Source organism: Euprymna scolopes, chromosome 41, assembly GCF_053919585.1.
Source record: "Euprymna scolopes isolate OS-2025 chromosome 41, ASM5391958v1, whole genome shotgun sequence".
In the NCBI taxonomy this organism is placed as follows: Eukaryota; Metazoa; Mollusca; class Cephalopoda; order Sepiida; family Sepiolidae; genus Euprymna; species Euprymna scolopes.
In genome coordinates, this window is record NC_136522.1 from 20,456,835 (window position 1) to 20,479,853 (window position 23,019).

Sequence of the window (23,019 nt, forward strand, 5' to 3'; positions counted from 1 at the left end):
AGTTTTAAAGTTTTTTTACCACTATTTCATAATTTTCAGCTTTTTTATTTCCCATAATTTTGCAATTGTTAGTTTTTTTTAACACTATTTTATAAATTTCAATTTCTATTTCAAAAAATACCTCTATAAAAATAAGGTAGATTTCATTTCTGTTTTATCAACCCTTAAATATTTTTATTTATTTTACCAGTCCTTAATTGTTTTTTTTTTTGTGAAGTTGAAAACCATTGGTTAAAAATAAATTCGAATAGCGAAACTTAATCTCAAGAATATTGATTTATAAACATTAACCATTATTTTTTTTTTTTTTTTCCTCTTGGATTTTCTTATTAGCGATCAGTATTTTGACAAAATGTAACGATAATAAACGCATTGAACATTGTTGGCGACAGAGAAAGTTATACTCCAAACAGACACAAATAATGAATAGCCATATCACCAACGCATGAAGATTTGAAAATGGGCATAATAGTTGTCTGAAAGTTTACTTAGATATATCTGCTCAGTCGGAATGTTGTAAAACTCTATGATTTTTTTTGAACTTGTAATTAAACAACTTATACAAATCAAGTTAATTTTGAAAATGGTTGAGAAACCGATAAGCTATTGTTCAATATCAGCACATACAGGTGTATGTATATATATATATATATATATATATATATATATATATATATATATATATATATATATATATATATATATAATGGCTATGTTAAAGCTAATAGTGATGCACTTTCCTAAGTACATGAGAGAGTTAACTCTCTTACTTACATTATAACACCCTCTATTTTTAAGGATTATATATATATATATATATATATTATATACACAAGTGTCTGATAGGAACAGAAAAATCTTTCTAAGAAATACAAGCCAGATTTTCTCCTAAATCTGTGATGACCAGATAGATGAAACCCAGGCATCTCCAATAGACACAATAATGTATAGTATTTAGATAAAATAATAATTTATGTGTGTATATATAAATTATTGTGTATTTATATATATATATATATATATATATATATATATATATATATATATATATATATATATATATATATATATGTGTGTGTGTGTGTGTATAGCTTGGTGAGATTTAGGACTGAAATAAGAGTGCATTTATGTAATTAAACACACTTCCATATTATTAATGTGTGTATATGTGTGTGTATATATATATAAAATGAATGAATGACAAAAGTTTATAGTCCAAATTTCATGATGTTGACTATCTTACAATTTATTTCACTGAATTAAAGGAGTAAATTGTAAGATGGTCAACATCATGAAATTTGGAATACAAACTTTTGTCATTAATTCATTATATGCTTTGAAATTACACTAAGTTTCTTAAATAAGGATTTGTATATATAAAAAGGAAATATAAGTGAATAAATAATATTTCCACAGAAATATATATATGTGTGTGCGTGTGTATCTGTATACATAATATCTATGTATATATATATAGATGCATGTCTATGTATATATAACTATGTAAATATACAGGTCTGTTTATTTGTGTGTGTGTATACAGGGAGGGACAAGAACTGGAGGGACTACTGTTGTCATGGTGATAGCTTGTAACCTTGCATGAGGGAATGGGGGTTAAACACTGTTCCTCTCTCTTTCTCTCTCCAATATCCAGGTAAGTGTCCTCCTCCTCAGGGGTGGGGCCGTCACCGCTCTGGAAACAAGTACCTACGGCAAAGTAGGTAGACCTTAGATGATGCAAGAGCAGCGATAAGCCGTTCTTACGTACGAATGGCCGCTAGATTATCAGCAGCATGCTGTACGCGTAGCATGTTGAAGCAAGTCTGACATACTCGTACAGGCTTCATAATACGGAGTCGGCGGATCTCCGTTTCAAAACGGCTACATCTGTAAAAAAAAAACACATTTTTATTTAAGATTCTGAAGTGGCACAATTGAAAATGGAAAATTGAAAACGAAACTAATTTATTAACAGACTTTTTAAATGAAGAATTTGGTTGGGTTTTTTTTAAATGTTGGCGGCAATCGCCCTTTTACTTAGACTTGTTTCACTCATTTTTATAAAAGACTTTTTACTGGATGTGGGAGTTAAGGTGGCTACTCACTTGGAGCAAAATACTTGTCCACAGTTTCTGCAATGGTGACGTCGCTCTGAGAAAGAGAATTTCACCCGACAGGACAAACAGCTATCAACTCCTTCGTCCTTCATCCAATGGTCAGCAACAACGCGTCCCGGTTGGTCAGTTACAGTCCAGCTGTAGATACGGCCACGTGCATCACCAACATAAATTGTTTTGTGGTCCCTTGGAAAGAAAGTGTTTAGATTCAGTATTTTATATGAAATTAAGTTTACTATTGATTAGCATTGAAAATGTCAATTTATTCAGACTGAACTCTGAAAACCAGTAGATTGAAATGTAGACATGGTCTTAAAATGAAAATACTAAAATTTCAACTGCAAACACAAGTTTAAAAGATGTGAAATTATCTTACTTGGCCACTGCTATGGCAGTGACAGCAGCAGGGTCCTTGTTATCTTTGCGTTCAAATGCTGTGTGCATGGTCAATTTGCTGCGGAACACCAACTGTCTCTGCCAACGGAAACCTGCAGAGATAGAGAGAAAGAATTAAGAGTGGATGGAATACAGGGAATCCTTGCCATTACTAACCAGCAGATATTTATCAAGAGGCTATCAGGCTTGTGTATGTGTAATGAACTGAGCAAAGCCATACAAAATAACAGTAATTTTAAATAAAACTGAGCCGTGCTAGCAGATATGAAGAAAGTAAAGAATGATGAGAACACTTACCTTCTCTTAAATGGTTTTTCATCGAGAGCTTAGGTTTTCGATTTTGGTTATCATTCAATTTGCTAAAGCTCGGAACATCCGACGTCGATATGACAACAAAATCCGACGAGGACGACTTGGCAGAATCGCTATCATGGTCGACCTTATCCAGACTGTTTGTCTGTTCGTCTGCCTTGATGGTGTCCGTAGACTCATCCATATCAGCAGCGGTGTTCTGTTGGTCGGACAAATTCGATTTGCTCGACAAGTCATCTCGGATAGAGTCTGTGCTATCTGGTGTTTTCTGGATCCCTAGCTGTTCTTGTTCAAGCTCCAAGAGTGCATCGACCGCAGCCTCAACCGATCTTCCACTGCCATTGTCGGCCGCGGATAACCGGGGATACTCTTCAAAGATCAACAGCTCATTGCTGGCTGCCGTGTCAAGCTCATCTTCGACACTTGCAGTATCACTAGTCTTGTAAATATCACTGGCGCTGCTTGTAGAACTTAAGTTGCTCTCGTTGCGTTTATCTGGTGGGCCAATGCTTGCTAGCTCGTCTTTGCAGGCTGCTAAGCGGCGGCCGAAATAACTTTCACTCTCAGTCGAAGATCCAAGCTCAATTTCTTTTGCAGCCAAATAATCAGGGTCTTTGAATTCCTTAAGACGGTCAGCGACAGCCTTAGCATCGACAATATAGCTGTCGCAGGATTCCCGACGACCAAGACGGGGTATATCAGTCGGCTTTGTTACTGATCCGTTAGAAGTAATGTTTTTCGAGACAGTGGTATCCTGATTGATTGGAATGGTATTAGTCTTTTCTTTGGTGGTTGTGGAAGTGGTGGTGATGGTAGCTGATGATGTGGTGGTGCTGGTAGTGATGGAGGAGGAGGGGGTTGGCAAGGGAACGAGGCTGTCTGTCACGTCTTCTTTGTTCTTGTCTTCTTTGGGGCCCTCAATACAGGCTTTGCATTTAGTTTCTTCAGGAACTTGCACAAACTCTACACTCCACATCTACAAAATAATACAAATGTTTATGGTTACATGACAAATTGGCCATGGCAGACGGACAAAAATTTGGGGAGTAGGAACAAAAGCAAAAAGAATTTGAATGAATCAATAAACAAAAATATATATAGATACATATATGTGCAGCGATTTAGTTCTCTATGAACTCTGAAATGTCTGGACCGATTTTTTTTAATTTCATGCAAATGTACTTATGTGCCTGGGAGTGTACTTAGATAGGTTTTGTATTGGAATGCATCTGATAAGTATCAAAAATTGATAATTAAAACAACTGCTTTAAGGCAGAATTATCCGATTCTGAACAAAGTTAACATCTTTATACAACCTAACATCACAAGTGCGTTTTAAATGCTTTATCACCACTCAAGAAGAAAGGCCTAGCATATAAAATCAACAGTAGGTTTTTTGATAAGGCAGGAGTATATTAGAAATGAATGTTGCTATTTAGCGCACAATTGAACCATAATACTTGATTTTTGCATTTTAAACTTTAATTCAAGCCATTTTATAAAAAATAATTTTATAAAATCAACATTAAGTTTTCTATAGTAAAATATAAACTACAATGTCTTGTGGACTAAATCATTGCGGGCAGGCATGTGAGGCTTCCTCATGGTGCACCATGATGGGTCCCCGACTAGAGCAGGTGATCAATCGATTTGAAAAATGATCTATTTCACCAATTTTGATGACAATAAAAGTATTGGAAGTGTGGAAAATTTGTTGATCCTCATTCAATCCCAGGCAACGTCAGGTCTCCTTGCTAGTATACATATATTACACTACTTCTTTTGATACGTACCCTGACCACTCCATCACTGCTGCCTGTCAGTATCACATTTTGACAATCCCATTCCATCATCTACAAAGATAGAAAAATACAATTTAATAATGTCAAATAATTAAAAAAAAAAAAAAAAAAATAGTAATTCCAACGAACACTAAAAAGCAAATGGCTTGAATAGCTTAATCTCTTTCTTTCTCCATTTGTTTGGATTCGTTTACCTCTTCACTTCTACAAAACACTCCGTATGAAATAGTAATGTATTTGTTTGGTTATTTAAACATTTTTTGGCACTTCTATACTATCGGGATGACATTTCGGAAATCGTAAAACTGAATTTCACATGAAAACAATGGTATCTACGCATTCCTAATATTTTTAAGACGATTATATCCAAAAATTACTAAAATTGATAAGGTAAAAAATTATTTATTAAAGAAAAGAAAAAATAGAATTTGAAGAAAGCGATCATAAAACACATGAGTTCAAAAGGAAGGTAATTTTCCATTTCGATTCAAACAAGATGGCGGCAATCTTTCACCTGCTAACACGATTAAAGTTGTTTTTTTTTTTAATAATTTAGTAATATTCAGGTAATTTTGACTGCATAATTTGGAAGCTACCATTGTAACTTATTAGAATTGACAAGAAAAATTCAGTTGAAACCATTGTTTTTTTTATCTGAAAACTCCATTTATCGACTACAAAATCTCATCCCAATTCTGTAGAAGTGCCGTTTTTTATCCACTTGTGTTTATGATTTTCCATTGACTGAAGCTACATGATGGCCAAAAAACGGCCGTGTAGCCGAAACAATAATGTAACTTAACAGAAAGATACGGTAATAAAAAATAAAACGCATGTTTGCTCTACAACAGTATTGAGCACTTTCTTCAGTTTTTATTGATTACCATTTCTACTATATATATATATATATATATATATATATATATATATATATATATATACACACACACATTTCTACTATAAATAAAACTTGTTAAATGAAAATAATGAAATGTACTTACCTGTGACATAGCAACTGTGAATATCTGTTGGTTCCTAGCAGTGGCTGTGTTGACACTAGCTATTTCCTCACCGTTGATGGTCCACACATATAAGTATGTCCCAGCACAGGTAGCAATATCACCCTGAAATTTAATTACACTTTTTTATTATTACTAAGTCTTCTTTTAACCAACGGAGTTCATATATTATAATTTAGATTTTCAAATCTAAACTTCACCTGCAGTATTTACTTATGGAGATTTGGAATACTGTATCCCTAATATTTGTACAATAAAGTCAATAATTTTTATCTGTTTATGATATATTTCTTATATTATTCACTGTGTTATTAGAGCCTAATATATATATATATATATATATATATATATATATATATATATATATATATATATATGATTGACTCTCCTGTCGATCTTGACATATGAGGTTCTGCCTGCTTCCCTCCGGACTACAACTTGGATGTCTTCAAGTCCAATGTTAACAAATTCCTAATGAACCGCCCCTTAATTAAACACTTCATCAAATCTCCACACTAACGTAATGTACTTGCAATAACCCTTATCCCTGAGTGGCTTCCGGGCCTTGATAAGTGGTGATCACTGTGTAAAAAAAAAACCCAACTAAGTTGTTCGGAAATCAACACAGATGATTTCCTTATGGTGAAGGCTTTGTGTAGAACCAATCACACTCATTGCTATTACAGCTAATCCTTGTTGGTGCAGATGACTGCCACAAGACAAAGCACAATGCAGGTTTTTCCGTCAGAGTTACCTTCTAGATGCATGTCTAAACTAAGACTAGGGGTGCATAATTCTCCCAGTGAATTAATGCGCCTCTAGATACCAACCTGGAAATTTCTACAAATCGGCGTGGGGCATACCACGTGCCTAGCATTTCCAAATTGTCACCCATCTGGTACTGGCCAGGCTCAGTGTCACTTAACTTCAGTGATCTGACAAAAACCGGTGTGTCAATGTGATTGTGCTGTATCTATATATATATATATATATATATATATATATATGAGTTAAATCAGATTTAATAATCAAACAAATTATTGCCTTATTAAATATTATAGTGAGATAATATTTTCAAGATGATCCCAGCTAAAAAGATAAAGCTCACTATATAAAAAATAGAGCAAAATATAAATGCAAGAATTAAAGTTAAATTTTTTGGATTAAAATATATATAAAAATATATTCAAGTTAAGAATTGTTTGAAGCAAAGGATATATGGAAAAGAGTTATATTTATTTCCTTAATCCATGGATTTCCTAGGCTGTGTGACATTCTTTATCTATGCGTTTTAAATGATTTTTAACAAAATTTTCAATATATATGCTGATAAGCAAAATATGTTTATCCATAACTGATCTTTTTTGCTACTGCATTTCATTTCCTCTGATGATATAAGCCATTATTGAAAATCCATGGATTAAGTAAATAAATATAATTCTTTTCAATATATTCTTTTTTTTTCAAACAATAAATACTTAACTTGAATATATTTTTATATATATTATAATCCAAAGAATTTAACTTTCATTCTTACATATATATCTATAAAAGTGAATGTGTGTCTGTCTGTGTGTCTATGTAGATTTTCCTTCGCAATAATTCTGTTAATTTTCAGTCTACAGACTCAAAATTTGATATACAGGGTACTGAGATTTGGGAAAATCTATGTGATCGGTTTTGGGCCAGAAATTTGGCTGTTAAGGGGTCAAAGTTCAATGATTTGACCTTTGCGATCTCTACCAAACTCCTCCAACAATTTGGGGTCTAAACACTTGAAATTTTAGATATATGTTCCTTGGACATGGATCTAACTTAATAACTTGATTTGAGCCCAAAACAATAAATTTTAAGAGGTCATAATAGGAGTCAAAGTTAAAAAAATTGACCATTTTTTTTTTTTTTTGCTCAGCATACACCTCCAAACACCCGGGAACCCATGCAAATATATATATATATATATATATATATATAGGTCTTATTTGTTATTTCAGAAAGATTTCATTTACAAAAATCTATAATCACAAATAGTAAAAGAAATAAGATTTACAAAAATCCACAAGGCCCCAGAACTTTCCAATTTAAAGCCAGAAATTAGTTTTCTCTCCCAAATTCCTTTTAAATTTCCAATGTCAAAAGGTAATTAATTCTCATTTCTAAACTTTTCACAAACAGTTCAATTAATAGGTTGTTGCAAAAGTTATTTGCCGATTTAATATTTTATTTTTATAATGAAATCTTTATTCATAATAATAATGACCTTTGCTTTCTATAACTCGATTCTATCTCTTAATGAATTTATTAATCCCTAGTTTGTAACATTCTTTTCATGTGAAATATGAATCTAACTTGTATTCAATCTCTTTTGTAACCTTAGAAATAAATGAAAATCTGAGGGAGCTAGGTTAAGAGAATATGCAGGATGGAGCAAGACTTCCCAATGAAATTCTCATAGGAGATCTTTTGTCAGTAGTGCAGTAAGAGGACAAGCATTATCCTGATGGAAGCTGACTCGATTTCTGTTGACCAAAAAAAGTTGTTTTCGGATCAATATGAGTGGGATTATTGCAAAAAGGTATATAATGATGCTTTAATTATCCAAAAAAAAAAAGTTATAAATTAATCATGGCAATATATTTAAGTAATAACAATATATTTAATATGTTTAAGTAATAATATGTTTAAGTAATAACAATATAATAATATGTTTAAGTAATAATATATTTAAGCAATAACAATATGTTTAAGTAATAATATATTTAAGTAATAACAATATGCATAAAATAATTTACAATGCTTTAAAATGCTCCATCTAAAATCCAACAAAAACTACATTCTGAAGATTTAATTTTTTAATTATTTTTTAGGATATTTAAAAGTCCGCTTTAATAATTTAGGCTATTGCATTATTTTTTCAATAAATAATTGATTAATAATTAAAAAAAAAAATGTATAAATCACATATGGGCGAGAAACACAGGCACACAAGAAGTAGTCACACAATTTTATTAATACGAACATGTGGAAGCCATTAAAAACAAAACGTGGAGAGGTGTCGTCTTACCGTTAATTCATTGACACACACAGCAGCTACTGGGGCTGCATGACCTCTCAGTTGTCGCACTAGCACCAGGCGATTGAGATCCCAGATGATACAGGACCGATCTCGTGAACCACTGACTATGACGTTGTATGCAGGTGAAGCGGCCAGACAGGTGACCGCTTCATTGTGGCCATAAAGTGGACACTTTAGGACCACTCGTTTTTCTTTGGTTTTGTATTCCCACACACTGACCACCTAAAAAGAAAAAAGGAGAAAAAATATTGAGCAGTTAGGAACTGAATATTGATTAAACCAGTGATTTCCAACCTGGTGTGCCTGCTTACCACTAGGTTATGGTAAATGTATAACAAATCAAAATTTTATTTTAATTATATATCTAAAAAGTTTCAATATTAGCAAAAAACAAACAATTCTATATAGTATCATTGTCATATCATTTCTCTCCATGCAACACATGTCCTCAACCCTCACTGACAAAGTTTCACTTCCAAATATCATCATACTGCATACACATGACTGTTAGACTCTTCTCTAGGTCGACAGTGCTCATGCTCTGCTGGTTAGTAATGGCACAAGTTCTCTGAACTTCTTCCATCCATTCCAAGTTCTTGCAGTCACACTGCCAGCTGCTCCATCCTGTGCTCCACGAGTATAACTACTCAACAACTTCAATAGTATCGGCATAAAAATATACTTTCTCCACATCTGAGTTCTCATCCGTATCAATTGTCTTACACCTCTTGGTAAACAAACTAGTTATCCTCTCTCAAACAAATAACAAGAGCAATAATTAAGTAAAATCAGGCTCCTTCAGTCTTGGACAGACTATGGATACCCACGAAGAGTTGCTTGCGCGTGAAATTTTTGTGGCAGGTGCGCAATCTCCAACCACACCTCTTCTGAGACGACATTGTTAAATACCAGTGGCAAGTAAATTACAGGACGACTGAAAACAAATGCCGAGATAAGTGGAGAGCACATACAGCACCTAGAATTCCCAAATGGTCACCCATCAGGTACTAACCAGGCTATACATTGCTTAACTTTGGTGATCTGACGAGAACCAGTGTGTCAACGCGATTATGCCATATAATAATAATTAAGTAAACAATGGAATACGGCAGAGGGTTTGTACTTTCAGCATTAACCTATTCAAAAAAAAAAAAAAAATGTCTTCAATGTCTTTGGTTTAATCTCAAGAAATTACTTACCGTACTTGTGCCGCCAGTTACAAAGATTTTGGAATTAGGACAGGCAGCACATAGGATATCTCCATTTCCTAAACATTCAAAGACATTTGTAGCCTGCAAAAGAAAAAAAAAAAAATGAAAAGGCGGGAAAATATAAGTTTCAATCATTATTTTTGTGACTGGATTCTGTTGTATAACAATCTATCAACCTTTTCGGGATTAACTCTCAAACACACTATTATAAACAACTCTTTGGATGTAAAAAGAAAAAAAATGATATTTTGGCTAGGATCAGAGTGCAGTATCTGCTCTGATGCTGCACTGCATTAGTTCTGCCATCAGTTGTCATAATCTACTGTACCGCCATTTCCAAAGCTGGATTTCCCCCTTATTAAAAACTGACTTTGTTTCTACTTCTGCTCTCATGGGGAAACAAATAGATAAAAGCTCATTGTATGCAAATTAAACTTTCCTTCAGCTAAATTTAGCCTATCAGCTAGTCAAGTAGATGAGTTATTCCCCCTTTCCCCGGTAATACAAATCCTTCATGATGTTCACAACCTATTTTTAATGTTTTGTCCTTGGCCTCCCCATAATTGTATTTATCTTGGAAGGACACTACCCATTCTCCAATTTCCATTCCCATTTTTTGTTTCACTTAAATACCACTCCTATTTAGAGATTAATCTGCATGTTTTTGGTTCTGTTCAAACCAAAAAAAACACTGGAATAGGTTTAATTACTAATCAATATTTGCTTTTCTTTCTCCCATTCATCATTATAGTCTAATGAATTTCTGTATATATCACCATATTTATCAAAAATAATTCAAACTTATTTGAGCATTTCATAAGTAGGATGGCTCCTTAGAGTGAATGTGGTATTGTGGTAACTGAGATGATTATAGTTAAGAATAGGATCGACATTTTTTTTTTAATCACCTTTGGACTTACAATAACTTGTCTTTTACTAACATCATGTTTATTATTACATGTGAAGAAGAACCTGTCTTTAAAATGGTAGAAATCAGAGGACACCCCACATAATAGAAAGAGAAGATGCCAGATAAGCAAAAAATAGAGAAAAAAAAAACAAACATTAAATCTTGGATTCCAACTTACTTTGTCCGATTCATAGTTACCGATCCTGATGGTCAAATCCGAGAAACCCCAGGCAAGGTATTTATTGTAGTTCGGAGGAATGAGTACTTTATTCTGTTCCACAGCCAACACATATTTATCGTTATGGATGATCTGTCCAACCATACTCTTTAATTCTGAAAAACAAAAAAGTGTATTTTTCTAACCGTGCTTAGCATAGTTCATCATTTGAAATTAAAACTTGTTAGCCTTTCTTACTCATCAAATCTTTCTTGGAGTTCATATATTAGATCCATTGCTCTTTCTGCTTCTCATAAAAGTTGGTTCTCTCTACTATTCTGAACACTTCCTCACACCCGAGACTATTCCCTATCTCTACAAATCTACTATCAGATCATGTATGGAGTATTGTTGCCATATTTGGGTTGGTGAATCTCTGTCCCATTTGAAGATTCTTGATAAGGTGTAAAAATACGTCTGTAATTTGATTGGCTCCACTCCATCTTTTCTGCACCCTTTCTCTCTCTCTCTCTCTCTTTCTCTCTCTCTCTTTCTATCTCTCTCACACACACACACACCAAAACGTGATGTTGCTAGTCTCAGTCTTTTCTGTAAATACTATTATGGTATGTGTTCTTCAGAATTATCTGATCTATTATCTGCTTCCTTTGTCCCAGCTCATTTGACTCATTGGTCTGGTGGTCTCCTTATTTTAATGCAGCTTCTTATTCCAGTATCTTCTTCTCAAGAGCTGCACATTTGACATGATTACATATGAAGAAACAAAAACGGTGTTGGATACTGACCTTTAAAAGGCTGCATTGTAGGTTTCAGATTGTCCACGTTATGGAAGAAGAGCTTATCGGCAGCACCACTTGATGTTGCAGACATTGGAATTGGGTCCAGGTTTCGAATATTCAACCTCTTCTGAGGATGGGGTTTCTTAAACAGCTACAAAAGATAAATATAGAGAAATTCAAATAAAATTAAAAAAAAATATGTTGTAGCTTTAGAGTCCTGTAAATAATCAAGACAAACACAATGGTATGATACAAATTACAAAAATTGTATGAGCAAAAATATGGTACAGAAGTACATAATATTCGGGGGGGGGGGGGCATAACTGCTATGAATTGCTACTCAAATAATGGGTTAGATGTAATTATATTTGTAATTGCTGGATATGTTTATTATTGCTGAAATAGGTATAGCAGCTATACTATCCGGATTATTCAAACAACAATAATTTAGCAGAGATGCTAACAAACAATGATACAAAAAATAAGTATATACAAGAAATAAATGTTACCTTAGCCAATAAAAGTTAATTTTATACCTACTGGGCTCATCTATTTTGGTTTTCAAGTAGTTTTTATTGCTCTTTATTTAATCTCAAAATTCAGTATTTCCGAGCGGATTTGAAAAATAAAAAAAATGGCGGCATCTTCTTTGGAAGAAGCTAGCCTCATTTTGAATTCTTTTAATATTCTTTACGAGAGTAACCAGCATAGGATAACCATCCCAATCTCCCCATGTTAAGAATGGCTTTCTTAGTTGGGGGTGTTTATTCCTAAAGTCGTTCTTAACATGGGGAGGTTGGGGGGGGTGTTTATTCTGAAAGCCGTTCTTTACATGGGGAGGTTGGGGTGTTTACACTACGCTGGGTACTCTTGTAAAAATATACCAAAAGAATTCAAACACCTGTAAACCTTGAATTCAAAACAAGGCTTGCTTTTTCCAAAGAAGATGCCACCATTTTTTTTTTTTTTTTTTTTTTTTCAAATCCACTCAGAAAAACTGAATTTTTGAGATTAAATAAAGAGCAATAAAAACTACTTGAAAAAAAAAAAAACACGAACAAATGAACCAAGTACGAGGTATAAAATTAACTTTTATTGGCTATGGTGTCATTTTTTTTTTTGTTGTATATTTATTTATTTTTTGTTTTACATATAGTTGTTCGTTGGCTTCTCTGCTAAATACCGCAAACAATTTGCTAGGAACAAAATGTAATATGTTTTCATACAACAGTTCACCTGTTATCGATCAGTGAGTGAGAAATCCTTCTAGACCGAGGCAATTTTTACTTTTGCCCCAATTCAGAGTTCCATTTTTGGAGAGCTAAATTTTCTCCACATCAGTCAGCATGGTGTCTAAATCTGCCCTCATGGGGAAGCAAGTAGACAGGTGCTATCATCATCATCATCCTCATGAATCATCATCATATTCCGTTTTACATGTTGGTATAATGTAACCTCCCACTTCCGATAATGTTTTGGTGCTGTAGTGCTGTCTAGATATGTCTGTGTCATACATAGTCGTGTGAACACATTTTCTATTTAATCAGCGGCATTAGATCCACTTTAACATTGGTGAAAGTTCCGACAAGGACAAGACAAATCAAAATGTCGATGACAAAAATCCCACCTGGAAAAAAGTCACCAGATCTGAAAAATATAGTTTTCAATCGTGGAATTGCTACTTACTGTTAAACATTACCTCTTACTAACACTTACGTTTAAATAACTCATAATCTCTTCATAACTTAATGACTAGAGCTGCTATCATTTCTATGTTTATATGAAACTAGCCTGGATGTCCAGCATTGCCCGGGTGTGTAGAGGTGTGTGTAAGGGTGTTGGTTGAGCAACAAAAAAAAAAAAAAAAAAATAGGAGTAGTAGGCAGGCTCAAACCTGTAATGCGCAGGAGGAAAAGGAAGTTAAAAAAGCAAACGGTCTTATCGATGTGCCAATCGCAATTGTGACGTCGCGTGTGGTCGAAATAACATCTTTTATGTGATGTCATTGACGTGAGGTTTGAATGGCTTGCAAAAATCTCAACAAAAAAAGTGACTCCTCCTTGTAAAAAACGGCCCAGTTAACGGTGAAAGAATTACTGTTTGTGGATATTTGTTGTCCGAGACATCAAGCTTTAAAAAGATACCAATTTTGTCACAGTCCGACACTACTGTTGAAAGTTTTTTGGCAGACATACAAACGCGCACACACACATTTTGCCTTTTATAATAGAGGCTAGCAGGGGTACCTGGCATTGCCCAGGTGGAGAGGTGCTGTAGTAAAGAACCTCGGTTGGGGAGGTGTTTAAAAAGTGGTAATAGGGAGGGGGGCGGTCGAAACAACAGTCGGCAGCCCGGATGGGGAGAGGTGTTAAAAAAAAAAAAAATAATGGTGGTAGTAGGCAGGCAGGCTCAAACCTGTAACATGAAGGAGGAAAAAAAAAAAAAAAAAGTAACGTCAGCCGATGCATCCATGGTGCAAGCGGAAGTTGAGATTAAGCGTAGTCAATCCAACAGAGGTGATGACTTGCAAAAATGTTGACGAAAAAAGCAATCCCTCCTTGCAAAAAAACAGTCGAGTTGAGAGTGAAGGAATCAATGTTTTTGGCCAATTTTTCAATATTTGTTGTCTGAAGGATAAAACTTCAAAACGATACCAATCTCGTGAGGATCCGTCGCATGTGTCGAAAGTTTTGGCAGACATACAAATACACAAACACACTTTGTCTTTTATATTATAGACTAGTCTGGGTGTTTGGAGGTGTGTGTTGAGCCAAAAAATTTTAAAAAAAAAATAGTAGGCAGGCTCGAACCCATACCACGAAGGAGGGAAAGGAACATGAAAAAAAAAAGCGTGACGTTTTTGCGGTTGTTTCCAAGTGGCAAAGGTTTAAATTAAGGCTAGTCGATCGAAAAGAGAGGATGACTTTTGAAAATATCAGCGAAAAAAGCAACCCCTCCCTGTAGTAATGCTTTTAGCCAATTTTTCGATATTTCGTCTGAAGGATTGAGCTTCAAAACGATACCGATCTCGTGAAAATCCATCGCCTCTGTCGAAAGTTTTAGGCAGACATACAAACATGCATACATACATACATTTAAACAGACAGGTGAGATTTATATTATAGATTATATAATACTGTCCGGCGTTGGGGAGGTTGAGGGGGGGGGGTTCTAAAGTCTCATATGTATGCTGCTGCTGCTGATATATTACAGTTTTAAAAAAAAAAAAAAACTTTCTGTTCACACATCGCTGTCGTCATCTCATTGGACTCTGGTTTAAATATAAAAGCTCTTACCTGCTTTGGAATCTGGCCAAAATTATTGATGAAGCCAATCGTAGCGTTTTTCTTGAGAGGGTCATCGATGCTGTAGATGTCCACATTTCCCTCGTAAAACAAATAGTGGAATACGTTGGTAGCATCCACGGCTGGTGGGCCACGTTGTTTGCAGCCAAAAATCAAATCAATCCATTCATGGAGATGACTGCTCACATAATCACATTCCAGGGCCTTTCAAAAAAAAAAAAAAAAAAAAAAGGTAAAATAATCACTTTTTTTTTACAGGTTTTTATGCTTCAAAGTTTTATTGTTCATCTAACAACAAAAGTTTCTCGTCCATTCTTTTATCATATTCAGACAGTTTTTAGAAATTAAATTCCAAACTAAACTATATCTGGCCAGGTCTTTATTTATCCCACTTTCTCTCAACTCCATTCTTATCACTTTATCCCATATATTTACACTTATTCAATTCAAGAAACTTTTTTTTTCTTTTTTTTTTGAGAATTAAGACTTTTTGTTTTCAAATTTATAGAATTTAAAAAAAAATTTTTTTTATTATTGTAATGCTAAAATTCAATCACTAATTGTCAAATATACCTCTGTAATTATCTTATACTCCTTGAATATATTATTGTTTAAAGAAATTACTCCTTAGCATTGGTAATCTTTGTTCTCAACATGGCTGACTCTTAGTCATCACCTTCTCATCTTTATTTGTGATAAAATAAAAAAGGAGAAATAAGGTTTTGGATTTTTTGAAGAATCAGATTAAATAATACACGTGGGGATGATCTCATAAATACTAAGGCATGACGTGACCAGATGATTGATCATATCGGGCCCCTCTGATCTCTTGTCTAGCTAAAATAAAAAAGTGAAAGAATGACTCAGTCACCAGAATCCCATCCTAAAGTATTACAGTTTGCGACCTATGACGTATGATTTGCAGAGGGAGAGGGTTGTTGACCCTCTGTATGAAGTTGCAGTCAGCGAATTGTGGCAATTTTAAGTAAGAATGACTTACATCTCGGTGAACTCTAATGAATTCCCGAGCGTCTTGCTTTGACCAGGTAGGCAGAATCACATCACCCAGCATCACACCATTTTGTTTGTTGCCTAGAAAGGAAAAAAACAATCATCACACAAATTAATTTTATTATATGAAACGAAAGAAACATAGGATCTTTCTTCTTTTACTTATCTATTATTATCTATTTTGTTTCTTTTTGTTTCTTTTTTGTTTCTTTTTTGTTTCTTTTTACGAAAAAGTCATGTATTTAATGGCACATCTTTTTTTGTATCACTCAAGATGAAAAGCATACTAAAATGACTTCCACTTATAAATGCATAACACTAAATTGATTTTATCTTTAAAACATTCTTAATCTCATAATTTTCATATATTAGTGGTTTGGCAAGGCCACAGGGGAGACAACCAAGCAAAAAACCGTAAGCAAAATTCAACCCAAAGCAGTAAAACTGAAGCTGGCCTGCCATAATATTATAGATACAAATGTTTGCAAATTTGGGTATATTTTATTTGTTTGAAAACATAGGTTCTTTTTTACCAACTGTCATAAAATTTTAACCATAGAATAGTATTATAATCTTCAAAAACCTGCAAATTTTCATGTAGTTTTGTCCCATAGAACCAAAGACATGAGCATTTCAATATTTAATTTAGTTACCAGTATAGATATGTCCATATATACCACCTTTTTGGGCAATTTTATAAGTTCCAAATATAAAACTTTGATTTTGTAATTACTACTCCAAATATAATTTAAAATAGTAATAGGAATATACTGACCAAATCTTAGGTAAAATCTTGAACCATAATTAAAGTTATGAAGAAAAATGTAATGTATCCAATATTTTTGCATGTCACTATATATATATATATATATATATATATATATAAATGTAATGTATCCAATACTTTTGCGTGGTACTGTATATATGCTCTGTAATCATATATAATTCAATATAATTAAAAAAAATCATATTTCCACAAATATATATATATATATATATATATACACACACACACACACATCCCCAAAACTTCTGGCCTTGATGTAGGGGAGACTAAAACTTGCTATGGTTTCAAATGATTTGAAATAACAGCAAGAGGAAACTTGATTCCAAATATTTCTCATAAGTTATATCTCCCCTCATTTGGAAATAGGGTATGATTATGAATATCTCCAGTATCAAATAATCTTTATGCACTGTATGAAAACTAAAACAGGGAGATATAACATATCAAATTTCACACAGTCACAAAGTGGGGGTGGGGTGGGGTTGGGTTTTTTTACCTCTTAACAAAATATTAGAATGGCTGACTTGTTTACAAAGAAACCAAAATGCATTATGATGGATTCAATTTCATAATAGGCTTTTAAAAATATAATAATTTGAAATAAATGATACAAGTTATTCTTAGAACACTTGGAAAAATTGATTTTATTTGGTCAAAACATTTCATTACATTTCTATATATCAGTGGATGGCATCATTTTTTAAGCACAGCAGAAATACGCCAATGGTAGTTTGTTAAAAAAAAAAAAAAAAAAAAAAAATAGAGGTTTTGTAGTCAAAAATGCCTTGGGCTTCCTCATCTTAAATTGATATTGTTATCAACTTGTTAGTTAAAATGATGAAAAATGAAATGCTTCTACTTACCAAGATCGAAATTGTTAGCATTTACCAAAAAGTCTGGCAAATAAAAGAATTCTGGAATGAGTTCCTTCACGTCAGCCATGTTGTGCTTGGATGCTGAAAGCCAGCATTCTTTGACACTGTGGAACATTCGATCGGCAAGATCAAAATGACCTCCCTGGAAGGAAAAGAAAGGAGATATTCAAAGAAGGAAAGAAAGATAGAGGTACAAAGAGAAAAAGAGACATGAAAAAAGGTTGAAAACTTTTTCTTCAATTAAACAAATACGATGAAACTATAATTCAATAAATTTTTTTTTCTTGCAATTATTTTTTTACTCAATCATTTTTTTGTAATTTGCGTAATTTTTACTAATTTCAAACTTGACATGTAATTATGTAATAGTGCTTTTGTCTAAGATGCATTTATTTGAAATCCCATACTGTACAAGCACCCGAAAAAAAGGAAAAGAAATGAGAAAAAGACCTTAACAACCTTCTCTAAAGAGAAGGCTGTACAGAAATACATCAAGTCATGTTAAAATTAATGCAACATTTACTGACAAATGTTTAGTGTTAAAGTGAGAGTACATCATTGTTCTGTATTGAATTTGTTGCTTTTCATTTGCATCTTAGAAGCATTATCCAGGAAATCTGATGAACTCAGAGAAAGATTAAATCTGGATAGTGTAAATAAATATATGCAGAACAGGAAACTTTGTTGATTTGGTCACATTAAAAGAATCGATGTGAGTTCTTCGGTTCATAGATATACAACAGTTGAGATAGAGTAAATTAGCAGGGGGAAAAGCCAACTCAAGGAAAACATGGGAAGAAAGTGATAAGCATAAATTTGAGAAAAAGGGGGATAAATAAAGACCTGGTCAGAGATAGGTTAGTTTGGAAGAGAATTTCTAAAAGTTGTCTAACACATACCAACATGTAAAATGGATGTTGAGAACAGATTGGTTGGTTGTTTTTGTTTTACGGCATATCAACCCTTTTCGGGTTATTTAATGCCGAATCCAAAGATTTTGAAGAAAAATTTTTTAATAGAATATATTTGTTGTTTTCATGTCGGTTTCTATTTAACCCATAGTTGGGACCCTAACAGGTACTACCACTCTAGGTCAGAGTGGACCTGGGAGCAATGGTAATTAAAGGGTGGCTCCACACTCCCCAAAGCCCACAAGCAGGGGCCTCACCACTGGATATAGTTTAAGGTCATATCCAGGACCCCCATTGAGGGACTTTTACCCTCTGACGGGGGGGAGGGCAGTCGGCATATTCTAATGTCCCACCAAGAGGGCCTAAGAACAGGTAAAACAGAAAAAAGTAAAACAAAGAGGAAAAGGAGAAGAAAAATCAACAAAGAAAATATAAAAATATAGAATACAAAACAAAAAAAAACAAAAAAAAAATTTTTTAAATAAAAAAGAAAAAAAAAGGACAAAAAATGAGAAAAAGAAAAAAGAAAACAAAAATAGGAGAAAAAAGAAAAAAATAAGAGAAAAAAAAAAGAAGGAAAAAACAGAAAAGAGAAATAAGAAAAAATAGGAGAAAAAAAGAGAAAAAGATAGAAAAATTAAAAAGAGAAAAAAAAGCAAAAAGAATAAAAAATAAAGGAAAACAAGAAGGAAAAATTGAGACATGCAAAGAAATTTAGAAAAAAGAATGCAAAATTAAAATTGAAGAAAGAAAAAAAATGAAAAATAAAAATAGAAATTTTGAAAAAGAGATAAAACTAACCTGTAATTTGAGAAAATGTTGCGTGAAGGGTTCCATGCGTACAAGGTATGATGCAACAATCATGGCCGATGAATAATGAGTGCCATAATGGTATGGTGGTGTCTCCCCTGCGTCAAAATAAAATATTTGCATCTAATAAATACTTAATTTAAAATGTATAACTTGTAATTAATCCAAGGAATAACAAGACAAACATCTGCAATATACAAGGTGAATTCCGAAAGTAATGCCTCCTATTTTTTATTCCACCCAAATGGATCAGAGGAGACTGTAAATTGCATTGTTATGACGACTGAACTTATGCATTCATGATCTGAGAATTTCATCTCCCTGTTGCAGATATTGACGGTGTGAGATTCTAAAAAAGAAAGCAACCTCTTCATGGACAGAAACAGATGTGTCATTGAATTCTTGACAATGAAGCAGAGTCCGAATAACACTCACCAAGCAATGGCTTTACTTAAACAGTATTTTTTCCAATCAGAAACCAATGTTTTATCAACAAACGGCATTCTTGTTTTTATTGTGTGAAAATCTACAACAATAGCTTTACTTCGATAAATGTAGTTTGTAAACTAATATTGTTTTAAAAATTTAACTAATTATTAACAATTTGATTGGACTCAAATTTTTATGTCATTATAAGGTTAGTACTTTTATAAAAAGCATATGGAATTTTTTTTTATTAGTTGCACCATATGTTAGACCTACGGCTTATTGGGTGATGCATTAATATCAATATTTTGTTTTTGGAAATGGTTACTGGTAGCAACTGCAACAAGATCGCACCAGCAGGATATGAGGTGATACGCAAGATGGAATGATGGTAGTTATAGTGTCTACTTACCTTGCGGATCATCCCAGTCATGGTAACGTTTCTTGAATTGCTTCAAGCGATCTGGAGTTTGTGCTCCCATTGGTTTTGATAAATCTCGGAACGAGGCAGGATTGGTTAAATCCAATTCCTACATTGAAAAAAAAAATAAATAAAATATCTTCTGTATCAACATCAATAATATAAAAAAAAAAAATTGCAGTAATGAATGTAATGAGACAAATTAGAAACTATTTAGATTTCTTAATTATAATATTGATTCTCTTACTTCATGATAATTTTCGTTATGTATTCCTATGCATGGCATACTGACTGAATGATTTTTTTTTTTTATTAAAAGGGGAGTATTTTGGGGGTACTTATCCAATTTATAACCTAATCTCTGGAAACTTAGTGTTAGCAACTTCCAGTACGTAACATAAACAGCTGGAAAATGCCAAAGCGAAAACTGATAGAAAATTCATTCAAATCGTGGTGTCCCTCTTTCCCCATGTTAAGAATAGCTTGCTATTTAGAAAGCTATTCTAAACATGGGGAAAGTGAGGGATTTCACATTTACACAATGTGTTGAAAGTCATTAAGTTAAAAATAAATTTTTGTGATTTAATAAATTCCATGCTTTCATTGAAATTTATCGTCTCCTGAAAGCTGATTGGCTAATCGCCTTCATATGTTCTTTCTGCTTGCCATAACCTGCAAAAAGATGCCAACACAAAGTTGCCAGAGATTGGGTCGTAAACTGGATAAGTACCATTTGTTTGCTAGATTTTGAGTTGAAACTTATTTACGCGCTTTTGAGGCTTTTCATTTTGAAACTTGATTTAAATTCTATCATAAATCTTAAAGGTTTATATATTAAAAAGGAACAAACAAAGTTATATGTCCATGGTTCCCCCTCGCCTAACTTTCACAAGAAACACTCGTCTAGCTGAACACGCTATCAATAATTTCCCCCACTCTTTATCTGTGCCTAAACCTAAACGTAGATTCCATGAACAAAGCTTCTTTCTTAGAACTGCATGCCTGTGAAATGGTCTTCCGTTTTCCTGCTTTCCGGCTGACTACAATATGGTTGTCTTCAAGTCTAATGTAAATAAGTTCTTAATGAGCCGTTCCATATAAGTTATCAAATTTACCGAATTTTCATCACTAATGATTACTATATTGTCCAATTTCTACAGTACACTCTTTAACCCTTATCCTTGAGTGGCCTCTTGGCCTTGATAATGTGGTGATGCCTGTGTAAAAAAAAAAAGCAATGTTTCGTCTTTATTGTAAAATGTCTGGATGAATAAATTGAAGAAAATAAAATACTAGTACAATATTTGAAAATATATTTGTTGTGAAAAGTATGACTGTTCTATTCCAAAACGAAAAAAGTTGTTGAAAATTCAAAGAAAGTTATAGCGTCGTGAAAAGAGCAAGTTTGAAAAGAGCAAGTTTGTTTTTGTTTTTGGGGTTTTTTTTTGGGGGGGGGGGGGTAACATCATATAGATATCAATATATTTTATATTATATAAGCAAAAAGCATATACACCAGACACTTCTCTTGTAAGCAGACATCTTTTACTTACACACACCAATAACACAATAATTTGCAATACTCTTAACAAATTAAGAATTCCAATAATACAAACCACATAAAAAACTATAAAACAAATATTAAAAACAACAAACATCTCCAAAACAAAGCAATTTCTAATGCAGGCATATACACTGTTCCGTGCCAAAATTGCTATCATATACACGTTGGTGAAACCCAAAGTAGACTAGAGAAAAGATTCAATGAACATAAGAGATAAGAAATAGCAATTTTCTGAATGCATTATTCCCTCATTCATTGCAGCATAATAATACTTTTGACTTCAAACAAGCAAAAACAGTTAAATTTATTTGAAATTCACCATGGCAGAGACTTCTTGAATCGGTCCTTATCACAAATTCTAGCACAATTAAACAATGTGGAGGTTTCTATAATTTATCGGCATTCATAAGTAAACTCCTATTAAAAGACCATAATTTAATTTTAGACACAGATTAACTCTCTCACACCATAGAAAACACCATCTATAATAATACATATAATCAAGCTGATAATGAAAATAATTAAAAAAAAAAAAACTTATATAAAATTAGTTGTTGAAAATTGCAAACAAATTGTCGTTTCTTATCGTAATTTGTAATTTGTTTCTTTTACAATTTTTGTTTTTGTTTTTTAAGTACAACCTAAAAATAAGAATTATTTCCCTTGGACCAAAGAAGGAAGAGTTATCGCCCTTGGGGAAAAAAAAAGAAAATCCACTACGATAGTTTGAGAGATAAACAAACACTACGCATGTCATTTTGCTTTCCAAGTTGTTGAATAAATTTGTTAAAGGTTATACATTTTGTTCATTTTTAAGTTGACATTAAACTGACAAGTTGTGTTATCAGATGTAACATTTTTGCATTCATCATTTTATTTGTACTGACCTCACAATCATAATCGGATAGGATCCATGGGAAGACAGGGTACTGCATCAAATCATTGTATGATCGACCAGCCAATGTGTTGAGATGCATCAAATACTGAAAGTTGTTAATTTCTCCCCGCTGGAAAAAAATATAAAAATATATTCATTTGTAACATATGTAACTGATGAAAATTTTGGGGTCAAATCCTGGTCACGAAAGCACTAATGTTATCTATGAAGA

General features: G+C 33.1%; 1 protein-coding gene and 1 pseudogene across 4 annotated transcripts in view; both read right to left on the bottom strand.

Moving 5' to 3' along the window:
• Nucleotides 1-666: 666 nt before the first annotated feature.
• LOC145266399 (WD repeat and FYVE domain-containing protein 3-like) overlaps nucleotides 667-23,019 on the bottom strand; it is a 447,754-nt gene continuing 425,401 nt past the window's right edge. For all 4 annotated transcript variants that reach the window (XM_080122046.1, XM_080122045.1, XM_080122044.1 and 1 more), the window contains 16 exons: nucleotides 22,798-22,917; nucleotides 20,338-20,455; nucleotides 19,491-19,597; nucleotides 17,767-17,920; nucleotides 16,106-16,197; nucleotides 15,097-15,309; nucleotides 11,807-11,951; nucleotides 11,022-11,176; nucleotides 9,922-10,014; nucleotides 8,711-8,944; nucleotides 5,629-5,751; nucleotides 4,619-4,678; nucleotides 2,811-3,801; nucleotides 2,494-2,605; nucleotides 2,106-2,303; nucleotides 667-1,887 (listed from right to left, as the gene is read on the bottom strand). In XM_080122046.1, the coding sequence (XP_079978172.1) occupies nucleotides 1,761-1,887; nucleotides 2,106-2,303; nucleotides 2,494-2,605; nucleotides 2,811-3,801; nucleotides 4,619-4,678; nucleotides 5,629-5,751; nucleotides 8,711-8,944; nucleotides 9,922-10,014; nucleotides 11,022-11,176; nucleotides 11,807-11,951; nucleotides 15,097-15,309; nucleotides 16,106-16,197; nucleotides 17,767-17,920; nucleotides 19,491-19,597; nucleotides 20,338-20,455; nucleotides 22,798-22,917 (3,042 nt within the window). In that variant the 3' untranslated portion in view covers nucleotides 667-1,760. The remainder of the gene's footprint in view (nucleotides 1,888-2,105; nucleotides 2,304-2,493; nucleotides 2,606-2,810; nucleotides 3,802-4,618; nucleotides 4,679-5,628; nucleotides 5,752-8,710; nucleotides 8,945-9,921; nucleotides 10,015-11,021; nucleotides 11,177-11,806; nucleotides 11,952-15,096; nucleotides 15,310-16,105; nucleotides 16,198-17,766; nucleotides 17,921-19,490; nucleotides 19,598-20,337; nucleotides 20,456-22,797; nucleotides 22,918-23,019) is intronic.
• On the bottom strand, nucleotides 9,687-9,803 carry LOC145266873 (5S ribosomal RNA; annotated as a pseudogene).